The 12,368-nt window shown below is 48.0% G+C and overlaps 1 protein-coding gene across 3 annotated transcripts in view; it reads right to left on the bottom strand.

The window, feature by feature from the left end:
- CPNE5 (copine 5) overlaps window positions 1-12,368 on the bottom strand; it is an 83,526-nt gene that overhangs the window by 32,698 nt on the left and 38,460 nt on the right. The window contains exons 8-9 of one of the 3 annotated variants that reach the window (XM_060162730.1): window positions 11,503-11,553; window positions 11,154-11,217 (exon numbers count right to left, since the gene is read on the bottom strand). In XM_060162730.1, the coding sequence (XP_060018713.1) occupies window positions 11,154-11,217; window positions 11,503-11,553 (115 nt within the window). Of the gene's footprint in view, window positions 1-1,164; window positions 1,181-11,153; window positions 11,218-11,502; window positions 11,554-12,368 lie in introns of those variants that run through there. The other 2 variants (XM_060162731.1, XM_060162732.1) reach the window with 2 other exon arrangements.

Consider the following 12,368-nt stretch of genomic DNA (forward strand, 5'->3'; position numbering starts at 1 on the left):
ACCCCACCCGGCAGGTCTGGTGGAGCAGCCGGGCAGTGAGGCAGGTGGACTCTGGAGCCAGCTGCCCCAGTTTGAATCCTGGCTCTACCACTTTGTAGCTGTGTGACCAGGCAAGGGAGGTAACCTCTCAGAGCCTCAGTTTCCCCTCTGTAACATGGGGCTGACTGCAGTACACACTTCAAAGGGCTGTGGTGAGGGCTGAATGAGACCAAGTGTGCGAAGTCTGGAGCAGAGTGCAGGCACGTCACCCGCTCGGTCAAGGTTCATGCACAAGGTATCATCGCTATTGTACTGAGTGGCTCAGAGAGAGGTGCAATGACTAACTCAAGCCACTCTGAGCTTGGTCACCTAACCCCAAGCCCTAACCCCAAGCCCTCGCTGGCCACATCGCCTCACTCCCTTACATGACTGTATGGTTCCTAGAGGACATTCAAGTTTACGTATCACTTTCACATGCACTGACTCACAAGAGGCTCATTTAACCCTGAGGTAGCTATAGCTGGACCATGACCCCCCCATTTTACAGCTGAGGAGCCTAAAGCTCAGAGCAGGGAGCAACCCCTACAAGTTTATCAAACAGAGCCCTGGGTTTCTGACTCCCCTGACTAGTTCACAGCTTTGGCTGACCCAGACCTAACACTCAACCCAAGAGCATAAGGAAGGTACCAGGCCTAGTGAGAATCGGTTGACCTCTCCTCTCACACGGCTCCTAGCCGCTCAGCTCGCTGCAGCCAGCAGGGCACTGGGCAGAGATGCCCCCGTGTCCTCCTCTTTGCCCATCCCCGTGTGGTCTCTTCAACCTGAAAGCTCTGCATCCCGACAAGTCAGCTGCCAACCGGCCAGAGCTCAAGGCTCTGTCAATAGTCCCTGGGGCCTGGCCTGGCCCTTGAGGGAAGCGAGGCAGGAAGCAAGCCACCCAGCTCTCTCACGCTGCCCGCTTCCTCTCAGTGGCGAAGAGGGTCTCTGGAGATCAGTGTCCTACAGCCCAGTGAGGACCAAAATGCTGGCAGGGATGAAGATGCAACCTCTCACAGCTTGAAGGACATGGTCAAAGGTTGGGGCAGTGGGTACGATATAATGGTTAAGAATATGGTCTCTGGAGCCAGGCTGCCTGCTTCCGTTCCATCCCCTCACTAGCTGTGTGACCTAGGGCAAGTTACTCACCCTCTCTGTGCTCAGTTTCCTCATCTGTAAAATGGGGTACAGGCAAGGCCCACCTCATAGGCTTGTGAGAATGAAATGAGTTAATTGAGTACAGCACTGAGAACAGTATATTGCACACACTAAGTACTGTGTGTGTACAAGTTATGATGATTTGGATATTTCTCCCCTCCCCCTGCCCACTGTGTGTGGTCTCTGTCCCTGCCCCACTCCCACCTCTACCACCTCATATGCCTTCCCTCAAGGACATCTGACAACAGCAAACAGAGCATCCCTCCATTCACTGGCTCATTCATTCATTCAACAAACATGTATTAGATACCATCTGTGTGGGCCTGTCACTGAATTCAGTGCTTTACAGCCTTATCATATTTAGCCCTCAGAATAATCCTTTGTTGCTTTTTACAAATGAGGACGCTGGGGGTTGGGGGAGCTAGGTAACCTGCCCAACATCACCAGCTGGCAACTGGTGGAACAGAAATTCAACATGTATGAACTCAGCATGATTTCAAAGTCATGCCTCTTCCAGCACAGAGCACACTATAGTTCACAAGACCCGCTTCCCTGTATCTTTAGAGTCGCTGATTTCTTCTGACTCGGGTCAGGGCTGGATTCGGGTTGGCCTGGGCTGAGAGGGTCTCCTGAAGGGAGGCCCTGAGGGGCAGTGCTGGGGCACAGTGGCCAGCCCACGGAGGCGCCCAGGTAATGATGGCTTTTATCATGTCCCTCAGCATCGCCCACCTGAGAGGGACAAGGAGGCCGGATTGGGGGCTTCCAAGGCCTAGAAGCCCCAGGAATCTGAGAGCCTCCTGAGGAATCTAGGACTTCAGACCTGGAATAGAGAATGGCTGACTTACCGAGCACTTACTCGATGCCAGGTGCTGTGTTAAGCCTTCTCTTTACACATATTATTTTACTGAATCCTCATTATAACAGTATGAAGTAACTCCTCTAGTCTCCCAGTTTACAGATGAGGAAACTGAGGCTTTTAGAGGTCGTCCAAGATCACACAGTGGTGGTAACAAAGGCAGTTAGACTTCAGGGCTTTCCCTCACACCCTCCCAGAAAGATATCTAGCCTTCTAAGTCCATCCCCAGCAGTCACTATCTTTCCCCAGGAGAAAGTTCCAATCCCATCCCATGCTGGATGGAGGGAGCACTTTAAACGCCTCCCTGGGGAGTTCCATCCCAAGGCCTAGAAAGAGGAGGAAGCCTAGGACCTGGTAGGCTCCTCCTGGCACTGGCTATATAATTTGTGGGACCCAGTAAAAAGGGAAAATGTGAGGTCCTTTGTTCAAAGAGTATTAAGAGATTTCAAGACTGTAACAGCAGAACATTAAACCAAGAGCAGGTCCTGTGTGACTGAACTGATCACATGCCCATAAAGTGGGCCCTGGCTCCTCCCCATGGATGGAACCATCAGCGGCATCAGAAAACAGACCAGACTTTGCTGAGTAGGAGCCCCAGCAAGGAATGCAAAGCTCTGAGTTCTAGTTTGTCCCAGCAGTCCTTCAAGCCCTCTGAGCCTGTCTTCTCATCTATAAAGTGACGCACTGGACAGGATGATCACCACTGTCCTTTTCAACTGGGCGGTTTAGGTTTTGGCGCTGATGCCACAGGGAGCGTACTGGGAAAGGGGCGGCATCTAGGGAAGGCTGGTGCTCAGGGGACAGTCTGGGGATCCAGGATCCCTCCAGCATAGCTTGGTGGTTATCACAGTGACCTCTCCCACATCTGGAGGTCACCTGTGTGACACCTTCACCTGAATGGATACAGGCAAGCTGCACATGACACCTATACTGGTTGACTATGAAATACACACATATATTTGAAACAACCAAAACAGATGCCACAAAATCCAGAGGCAAAGCTCTTATTTTTCCTTCCTAGAAGGACCCCTGCGGGCCCTGCAAGGTCAGGGAGGGGAGCAGGAATATCAGAAAAATATTAATGCAGAACTTAATAGACCCTAACTTCCAGGACTATTTAGTGCTCCACTGGGAGGGCCATGGTCCCAGCACAGCACCTGACAGAGAGAACAGTACAAAGGAGCCACAGACACCTGGTTGGAACCCCAGCTCTGCCATCTCCTAGCTGAGCAGCCTGCGGCAAGCAATTTAACCTAAGTCTTGGTATTCTCCTCTGGAAAAATGGAGTAATAATGCCCCCTGTGAGACTGTTGGGAAGACCAAGGGAGATGATATATGTTAAGTACCAGTCCACAGTGCCCAGCATAGAACAGCTAAAAGAATAGAAGCCAACACTCGCCAAGTGCCATCTACTCCCGGGCTGACCCATATGGAATTGCCAATGTTCAACTCGTGTTTATCTACGATAACTACAATCGTTATTCCCATTTTAAAGCTGAGGAGACTGAGGCACAGAGAAGTTAATACCCTTTCCTGAAGCTACAAAGCTTAGTAAGAGGAGAAGCTTGGATTGAAACAAGACAGTTTGGCTCCAAAGATTAATAACTGAGATTCCAAATGATGACCCCGAATCATCAAGGTAAGTTTAATTATGTTTTGTAGCCTCAGTTTGAGAAGTCAGAGAAGTGTGAAATCCATTTTAGAAAAGTCTCCTCTATGCAAGCTAGCTAAAAAAAAAAAAGACTGACTCTGAAATTCATCTAACTGGAAACATCCACCAGTGAGCCACATCTCATTCCCCCACCCCACCCCCATGGCAAATATGTGTGAGGCATTGCTGGGAGCTTATTTTGTTCTTCAACATGATCTGCCTTCCCTATCGCCACCCAGACCCAGAAACATTCGCCAAAAGCCCATTATGATAAACTGTATGGGGCCATTGTCAAATCCGTGGGCATAAGACAGAACTTCAGAGAGCTTTCTAGGCTATAACCAAGGCAAGGTTCCTCCCTAATGGGTGTGTGGCCCATGGGGAGCCTGTGAGACAAGGAGCATGGAGCTGCTTGGGGACTTGCTTTTGAAGGTGCTTCTGGGTTATGTCAATAGTCCTATTTACTATGCTTCAACTGTTCCCCTTAAATAAGGGTTAATGAATGAATCAACACTTGATATACATGTGACCCCAGGAAGAGGCTAGGGAAGCGGCAATAAAATGCACTGGGCCAGCAGGATCAGGGAGCAGCAAATTCTGGCTGAGGGTCAGAGGTCCTGCTGTTTGACATTCTCAGCCTGGCAGTGGGGCTCTCTGAACACATGATATGTCTGTCCCAAACCAGAAGCATCTCTGGAATCAACTGCAGAGATGATAAAACAGATCCCGCAATATATAATTTTCTGCAATTTCTGCCTTTTCACCCTATCTTTTAAAAAAACATATTAAGTTCTTCTAAAACAGCAGGATTGCCTCAATTTGCATCTTTCCGCATGTTAATCAGGCTGCTTGGGAGACCACAGCAAACAGCCTTTCTCTCTGGGATGGTGGCCTGGCCCAACTCTAGCATGTTAGGCCTCCCTGACCCAGGAGGTCAGCAAGTGGGCTGAAGGCTGGGAGAGGGTAGCAACGCGCCGGGGGTGGGGGGTGGTGAATGGAAGGCTGCTCTGGCTTGGGTCTTGCTGGCAGCCCCCGGGATCAGAGCAAGGATAAGGCAAGTGCAAAATTTAAGGGATTCCAAAAATCTCAATAATGAAAGATTTTAATGAGATTTTTTTTAAAGATTTTTTTGATGTGGACCATTTTTAAAGTCTTTATTGAATGTTACAATATTGCTTCTGTTTTATGTTTTGGTGTTTTGGCTGCGAGCCATATGGGATCTCAGCTCCCCCACCAGGGATCAAACTCGCACCCCCTGCATTAAAAGGTGAAATCTCAAACACTGGACTGCCAGGGAAGTCCCTAATGTGATATTTTAAAAAATCAAAATCAATGCAAAAATCCATGATACATAAAATATCAAAAATCTGAATAAAGCCATTTTACAGATGAAGAAACTGAGGCACAGAGAGGTCAAGTAACCTGCCCAGGGTCACAGAGCTCGTAAGCAATGGCATTTGGTCTGGATCCAGAGCCCAAGTTCTAACCGCTTTGCCCTACTGCTCACATGCTGTACCCTAAGAAGCACTTTTAAATAGATGGTGGAACCATGGTGACATTTACTGTCTTCTCTTTAATATTTGCTGCATTTTCCAAATTTCCTGGAATTAGTACATTGCCTTTTTTAGTCTGAAAAAAGAAGACATTGATTAAAAAGAAAAAACCTATATGGGAAAAGGATCCGAAAAAAGAATGGATATATATATATGTATCACTGAATCACTTTGTTGTACACCTGAAACTAAAACAATATTGTAAATCAACTATACTCCAATATAAAATAAAAATTAAATTAAAAAATAAAGAATCATTAGCCACAACTCTGAAATTTAGCATTCCCGTAGGGAGAAACACAACTCAGAGCTGGGGGTGATTCTGTGACCAGTGACCTTCAGAAGGGCTTCTGCATTCATAGAGGGGCCCAGAGCCCCGGCCTGCCTGGGGTGTAGGCATTCAGGGATAGAAGCAAAGACTCCATAGGCTAGAGTTTATTCTAATGCAGATGGGGAGTATTAAAGTTGGTCTAGGAGGCTAGGCCTGTCCCTACACATTGACGGGAATAACCACCTTGAGGTCAAGTTGGTTTTTCTCTCCTGTCTTAATGACTGACTTCTCAAGCAATCCAATCAGTTGTGTAACTGTTGATTTGGTCATTCAGAGGCTGAATACTCCAGATTGACCGTTTTTCCTCCTGCTCATTGAGCCTGTGTGTCTGGCATACTAACCAAAATCCATCAACTAAAGTTCAAAGAAAAATGGAACAATTCAGCTATGAGGATGTTCACTGCAGTAATAATTATACTGTTTCCTTTAAGAGAATAGCTTTAATAAATTATGGCCCATCCATAAACAGAAAAGTGATATACAGCTATTAAAAATGTCTTCCAAGAATATCTAGTGACATGGGAAAATAAATCTGGTTACCATATTCTACTAATTATAAGAAAAAACTATATATTTGTACGCCTAGAAAAAAAGCCTTGGAGGAAATGCATCAAAATGGCAACAGTGATTAGCTCTTGTTGATGTTTCTATTCTTTGTATTTTCCAACTGTCTGTTAGAAACATGTTATTTTTCTAGCATCAGGAAAAGTGTTTTTGTTTTGTTTTCTTTCATTCTGTTTTTTTTTAACCAGAAAGATAATTTCTAAGACCAAAACATTACAAATTAACTTTTTTAAAAGGTGATGTCTGAATCCTGATCATTTATCATGAAGGACAATTACACCTGTGCTGGCCACACACACATTTTTCCCAAACATCAACCTGCATATTCTGACACTCAGAAAACCTTCACCACTACCCCCCACTTCACCTTACCTCTTTCTTCCTACCTTTCTCCCTCCGTCCCAGTACTCTTCCTGAGCCTCCCATATAGAGACACTGGGCTCTCTCTGAAGTCTGTCTTTAGAACAATGAGAGTTCTGACTTTAACAGGATTCAAAGCTAAGCTCCCCGGCCACAAGGTCCCACACAACCTGGCCTCCACACTCACCCACACCCTTGCCTCTCTGATGTCACTCATCACTCTTTTCCTGCTCCTGGGCCTTTGCAAGAGCTAACTTCTTTGCCTGGATCCATCTCCCCCCAGGTAGCTGCAAGGGCTCACTGCCTCACCTGTATGTATTTTGGAATAGTGTATAGTATATCCATGAATTTTCCTTCAAGATACTAAAGAGTGCTATAAAATATTTGTTATAAAAAAGAGGCAGGGGGGCTTCCCTGGTGGTACAGTGGTTAAGAATCCTCCTGCCAATGCAGGGGACACGGGTTCGTGCCCCGGTCCGGGAAGATCCCACGTGCCGCGGAGCGGCTAGGCCCGTGAGCCACAACTACTGAGCCTGCGCGTCTGGAGCCTGTGCTCCGCAACGGGAGAGGCCGCGACAGTGAGAGGCCCGCGCACCGCGATGAAGAGTGGCCCCCGCTCGCCGCAACTGGAGAAAGCCCTTGCACAGAAACGAAGACCCAATACAGCCAAAAATAAATAAATAAATGTATTAAAAAAAAAAAAGAGGCAGGGTTGAGGACCACTGCTGTGCTGTGATTGCTGGTTGGCAATTTCTGTCTCTCTCTCTCATACTAAATTGGAAACTCTGGGAGGGCATGAACTGAGCCAAAGCATATCTGATGAAATGAAATGAATGAATACACGAGCAGGCTGTTGATACCTAAAAGGGGCGGGGGAGGGGCAGCTGCAGTGTGAAGCTTTGACTCCCTTGGCTTGTGAGAGGTGAGCCACACTTTTGCCAGTGTGTACAGGGACCTGACTGGGAGGCAATGAGAATGTGCATCCGGCCAGGACCTCCTGGCTCCAGAGCAAGGCTGGTCTGGGTGGCTGGCAGCCCTAAGGGTAGCTAAGGGTCTGGGGAGGGGAAGGCAAGGAGCTATCTGCTCCCTGCACCCGCAACACCCCACTGCCTCTCTCCAGAAGCCCAGCCACTCACGCCTGCTAAAGGCTACTGGCCTGACAAAGACCACAGAGCCCACAGCTGTTCCATGTACCATGAAGACTCGGGACTTCCCTGGGTGAGGGAAAGACTCCCTGAACGAAGGCTTGGGCTAGAATCCTGCAATCTTAGGCAGGTCACTTCAACCTCTCTGCATCTGTGCACTGGGTTACTCACACCTACCCAGCCCTGAGCCCCATGGTGATAATCAAATAGACTGTTAACATGAGAGTCTTGGTCAACTGTGAGGACTATGCAAATATTGCTCAGTATTACATGGAAAAATCATTGTTTTACTGATGAGCATAATTAACTCTTGGGTCATTCAGAGCCCCTTCAGGAGATTAACTCGTCGTTGTCAATATCAAGTATCACTGAATAATATTTTGGATCAAATTCGGATTGTTGGCACTTTCTTGGTATTTAAATTCCAGATGAGAAGGGCTTTTCTATAACCCATCAAAGCATGCTGGTGACCCGCTGGAGTCTACTCTAATCTTTTGCTGGTCCCTGCCCGCCCACACCATCCCCATGGATGAAGGGAGGGTTTGTCTGCTTTGGCAGAATATATCCATTTGAGCAGGAAGCCCTGCTCTGGTGAAAAACCATCTCTCAGACTCCACCCTCTTCCTTTGATCCTCCTACTGAATGCTGGAATGACAGAAGCAAAGCCGTTCAGATGTAATTATTTTAATTCAGCCAGATGCTGGGAATTAGTCTCTTTTCCTTGCAAGTATTCTAGGGAAAGACAGAACTCAGCCAAAGATGCCCCAAAAGAAAAGAAGCTGACAATATCAAGAGGAAGGGAGGGAGCCCCCCCCAACCCCCACTTGCTCTGAAACAGCTTAAATCAAAGAAACTGCTGTCATCCCTGGATGAAGGCGGGGAAGGGAGGAGTGGGGAAGGAGGAGGAGGAGGCAGAGCCTAAGGGGTATTAAACCCAGACTGTTTACCAATCCCGGAAAAGTAGACCAATAACAGCACCAAGCATTGTCCAGAGCTTTAGAATTTCCAAAGCAATTTCACTTGCATTACTTTATTTAATTATAAACTAGGGAGGAAGTCACCAACTGAGTTATAAGCATGGGGGCAAACTGAATCTAGGCTTCAGGGAATTCAGATTCAACCTTTCCCAGACACCCACTAGGAGCCCAGCCCCTGCTAGGCACAGTCCCTTCACAATCTCCTTTAATCCTCACTGCCACCCTATCCGCCCCAGCATACATGTGGGGAAACTGAGGCTCAGGAAGCTTGAACAGAAGCTCTAGTCTACGCATCAGCTGCATTCTCTCCCTTGTTGGGACTCTAACAGCGTTGAGGTCGCCAGCATATATAGGCATAGGAGTTTTCATCATCACCTGCTTCCTATTCATTCAGTCACAGATTCACAAAAGAACCCCTGTGATCACCTACTGCACGCCACGCCCTCTCCTGGGTGTATACGAGGGGGAGGTTTAGTCCTGCGGTCAAGTTCCTCCAGACCCACTGAGGTAAACAGACAAGTAGAGAAACCAGATTGAGCAATTGTGTTTGAGATGATTTGGTCATTGTTATACTGCCCTGTCCTAACAATTCTGTGTCTTATTCTCCAACTGGAAGGCCCTGAAAGCAGAGTTTGGGGCACTACAGCCTAGTCATTAAAGACCCTGGCTCTAGGACCAGACTGCCTGGGCTCACATCTCTTCTACTCAGTGGCTGTGTGACCTTGGGCAGGTCCCTTAACCTCTCTGTAAAATGAGGACCATATACATCAGATATTATAATACATCATTCTACGGATTACATTACATATTATAGTACATCAGATAAATAAACTGATACTATATACCACTTAGCACAGTGTGTGTCTCAGAATAATCGCTCAATTAATATTGGCTAACAATTTATACCTCCATACACACCAGTAGTTCTCAAAGTATGGACCAGGAACCCCCAAGGGAGTCCACGAGGCCAAAGCTATTTTCATAATAATGCTGATAAGACATGGAGTTTTCTAGAAGTTATCCAACAGTGATATCATAACAGATTGACTGCAGAAGCTGATATGAAAATCCAGCTCTTCTGTTAAGCCAGACGTTAAAGTGATTTTTTAAAATATAAAGCAAAGCACTCTTCTCAATAAATGAATTTTATTTTGGAAAATATAGTTATTTTTCAAAAAAGATGTTACTTCTGTTAACCTATAATGGGTTAAATTATTGTTATTTTTAAATGAATTAATACATAATTTAAATTTCTTTTTTTTTTTTTTTTTGGCAGCACTGTGCTGCCGCATGTGGGATCTCAATTCCCCAACCAGGGATTGAACCTGCGCCCCTACAGTGGAAGCGCGGAGTCTTAACCACTGCACTGCCAGGGAAGTCCCTCAATTTTAACTTCTAATATGGTAAATACTGATAGCTAATGGATACAATAGTTATACTGCCTTCCCAGGAAGGTCAGAAAATGCTGTTTCTCCTCATCCCTCCCAGGCCCTCTAATCTGAGCTGGATCCAGCCCCATAAGGAAGCTGAGTTCCCAGGTTACCCCAGAATTGGTCTTGTGCTCACACTGTCGCTGTCTCCTCCTTTTCTCCTTATGACCCTCTATGCTCTCACCTGTGGCTCCTAATTAACCTAAGGGGCATGCAAGCCTGGGTAGTTTAGGGGAATAAGCCTGGGTTTCAGAATCAGGCTGACCTGGATTAGAACCCTGGCTCTACCACTTATTGTCCTTGAACAGGTGATTAGCCTCTCTGAACCTCACTTTCCTCATCCATAAAATGGGAATAACAATGGTTACCCTACCTCTTAGGATTGTTGTCAGAAGTAGTGATAACATGTAAAATGCCCAGACATTGACAAACAGAAACTATCACCATTACTGCATTTTATCAGCATTGTTAGCCATTGGGTCCCCTGAGTCCCTTCTTGGGTGCTCAGCTACCTGCCAGCTGTCCCCATCTCCTTCTTTTCCACAGTCCCACAGAAGAAGCAAAACAAAGGGATTTTTGCTAGGATTGCAGACTCTGGCTTCCCAACACACACACACACACACACACACACACACACACACACACACACACACACACACACACACACCCCACATGCTCTCTCTCCCTCAGCCCCATGCAGGGGTGTCACCCTACTCCAGAGCTAAAAGTGAAAAATGACAACTAAATGCCAAGCGCCCAGGCTCCAAGAAAAGGCCCCTCTGTTGCTAGTGTCAGTGCCAAGGCAGTCTTGGCTCAAGGACAAGTGAGCGGTGGCCATGATGGGGAGTGGACCAGGGCTCCCAGCCCAGCTCTGCTGCTGACTGTGGGCGAGTTTCCTCCTGTCTCTGGGCCTCAGCTCAGCTGTAAAAAGGGAAGACACCTTCTAGCTCCGATGTTGTGGACTTCTACGACAGCCAGGTCAGACTGAGGAGCCCTGTCTTCCCCCAGTCCCTCCAATGACACACAACGGTCACAGAGAGGCCAGCTTGCTCTCTGTCACTGCTTCAACCCCACCCCCACCAGGTCCTGTCCTGGAGTCCCTCTGCCACTCACCCTGCAGTTGCTGAGCTCCTCAGCGGACAGGATGATGGTGCCACATTTCTTCCCTGGGACACCACTGGGAGAGGAGAAGATGAAAGAATGGAAAGTCAGACAAAGACAGAGCCACAAGCCTGAACTCTCCCTGAATCAGCCCTCTTCATCCTCCTCCCGCCACCCCCAACCATCCAGCAGATCTGCCCCAAAGCCCCTAAGAAGACACAGTCTCCTGTGGCCTAGGGCACTGCTTCCTGGGCCAGGCCCCCAGGCCTGGAGCTGCCCCGCCCCCTGCTCCCCAAGAGCCCGCCAAGAAGGGTACTGTCTGCAGTGAAAGTCCTAGAATTGGAAAAGCATCCAGACTCACCCGGAGGCTTCCAGACCAGTGGTCCTCAAACTTTCCATCCAAAGACCACTTCTGTGGGCAAAAGACCTCGTGGGCTAGCCACCCCACCCTGCACCCAGCTGATCCCCAGAGTCCTGGAACATTCCAGCTCTGAGCCACTCTGATTCATCGTAGGTGAGAGAGCAGTAAAAGGGGGTAAAGCAGGAGGGCTGGTATACTCTTGGTGGCAGCTTGCCGGGCCCTCTCCCATGGCTCCCTCCCCTTAAACTTCTTGGCTGGGGTCTCTCTGGGGGAGAGAGATCCCGGCCAACCATGTGCCTCCTCTGTGAGGGAGGCAACCGGGACATGAAGTCAACCCACCCAGAGAATCCCCTCTAGGAGGGCAATTCCCAGGGTGGAGCTCTACCCAGGGGATCTGCACTACCTCTTCCTTTGATCAGGAGGGCCCCCTCCCCCAGGCACCATCCCATCCCATTCCGATTGTTTAGGACTAACCCAGGGGGGTCCCAGTGCAGCCAGGGGCCACTGGGAGGGAGAAGAAAATGGCACGTTGTCCAGTAGCTGTGTGACTTTGGGCTCACTACTACACCTCTCTGAATCTCAGTTTCATGGCCCATAAAATGGGTGTAATTGTAGCATCCATTTTACTAACTAATATGCACACACACAGTGCCTGGCACAGAGAAGGCCCTCAAGAGCACCATTTCTCTCCCTGCCTGGTTTCCTTTACAATCGTGCAAAGCTGATAAAATCTAGCCCCACAATTGGGCCAGCCTCAGGGTCACCAGCATGTTGACTGTGGATCACATTTTGAGAACCACTGATGGAGCTCTCCCCAGTGCCAGCTCTTAAAGGGAGAGGTTCTCAAACAGGGGAGGCATGGGAGC

Source organism: Lagenorhynchus albirostris, chromosome 10 (assembly GCF_949774975.1).
Source record: "Lagenorhynchus albirostris chromosome 10, mLagAlb1.1, whole genome shotgun sequence".
Classification (NCBI taxonomy): Eukaryota; Metazoa; Chordata; class Mammalia; order Artiodactyla; family Delphinidae; genus Lagenorhynchus; species Lagenorhynchus albirostris.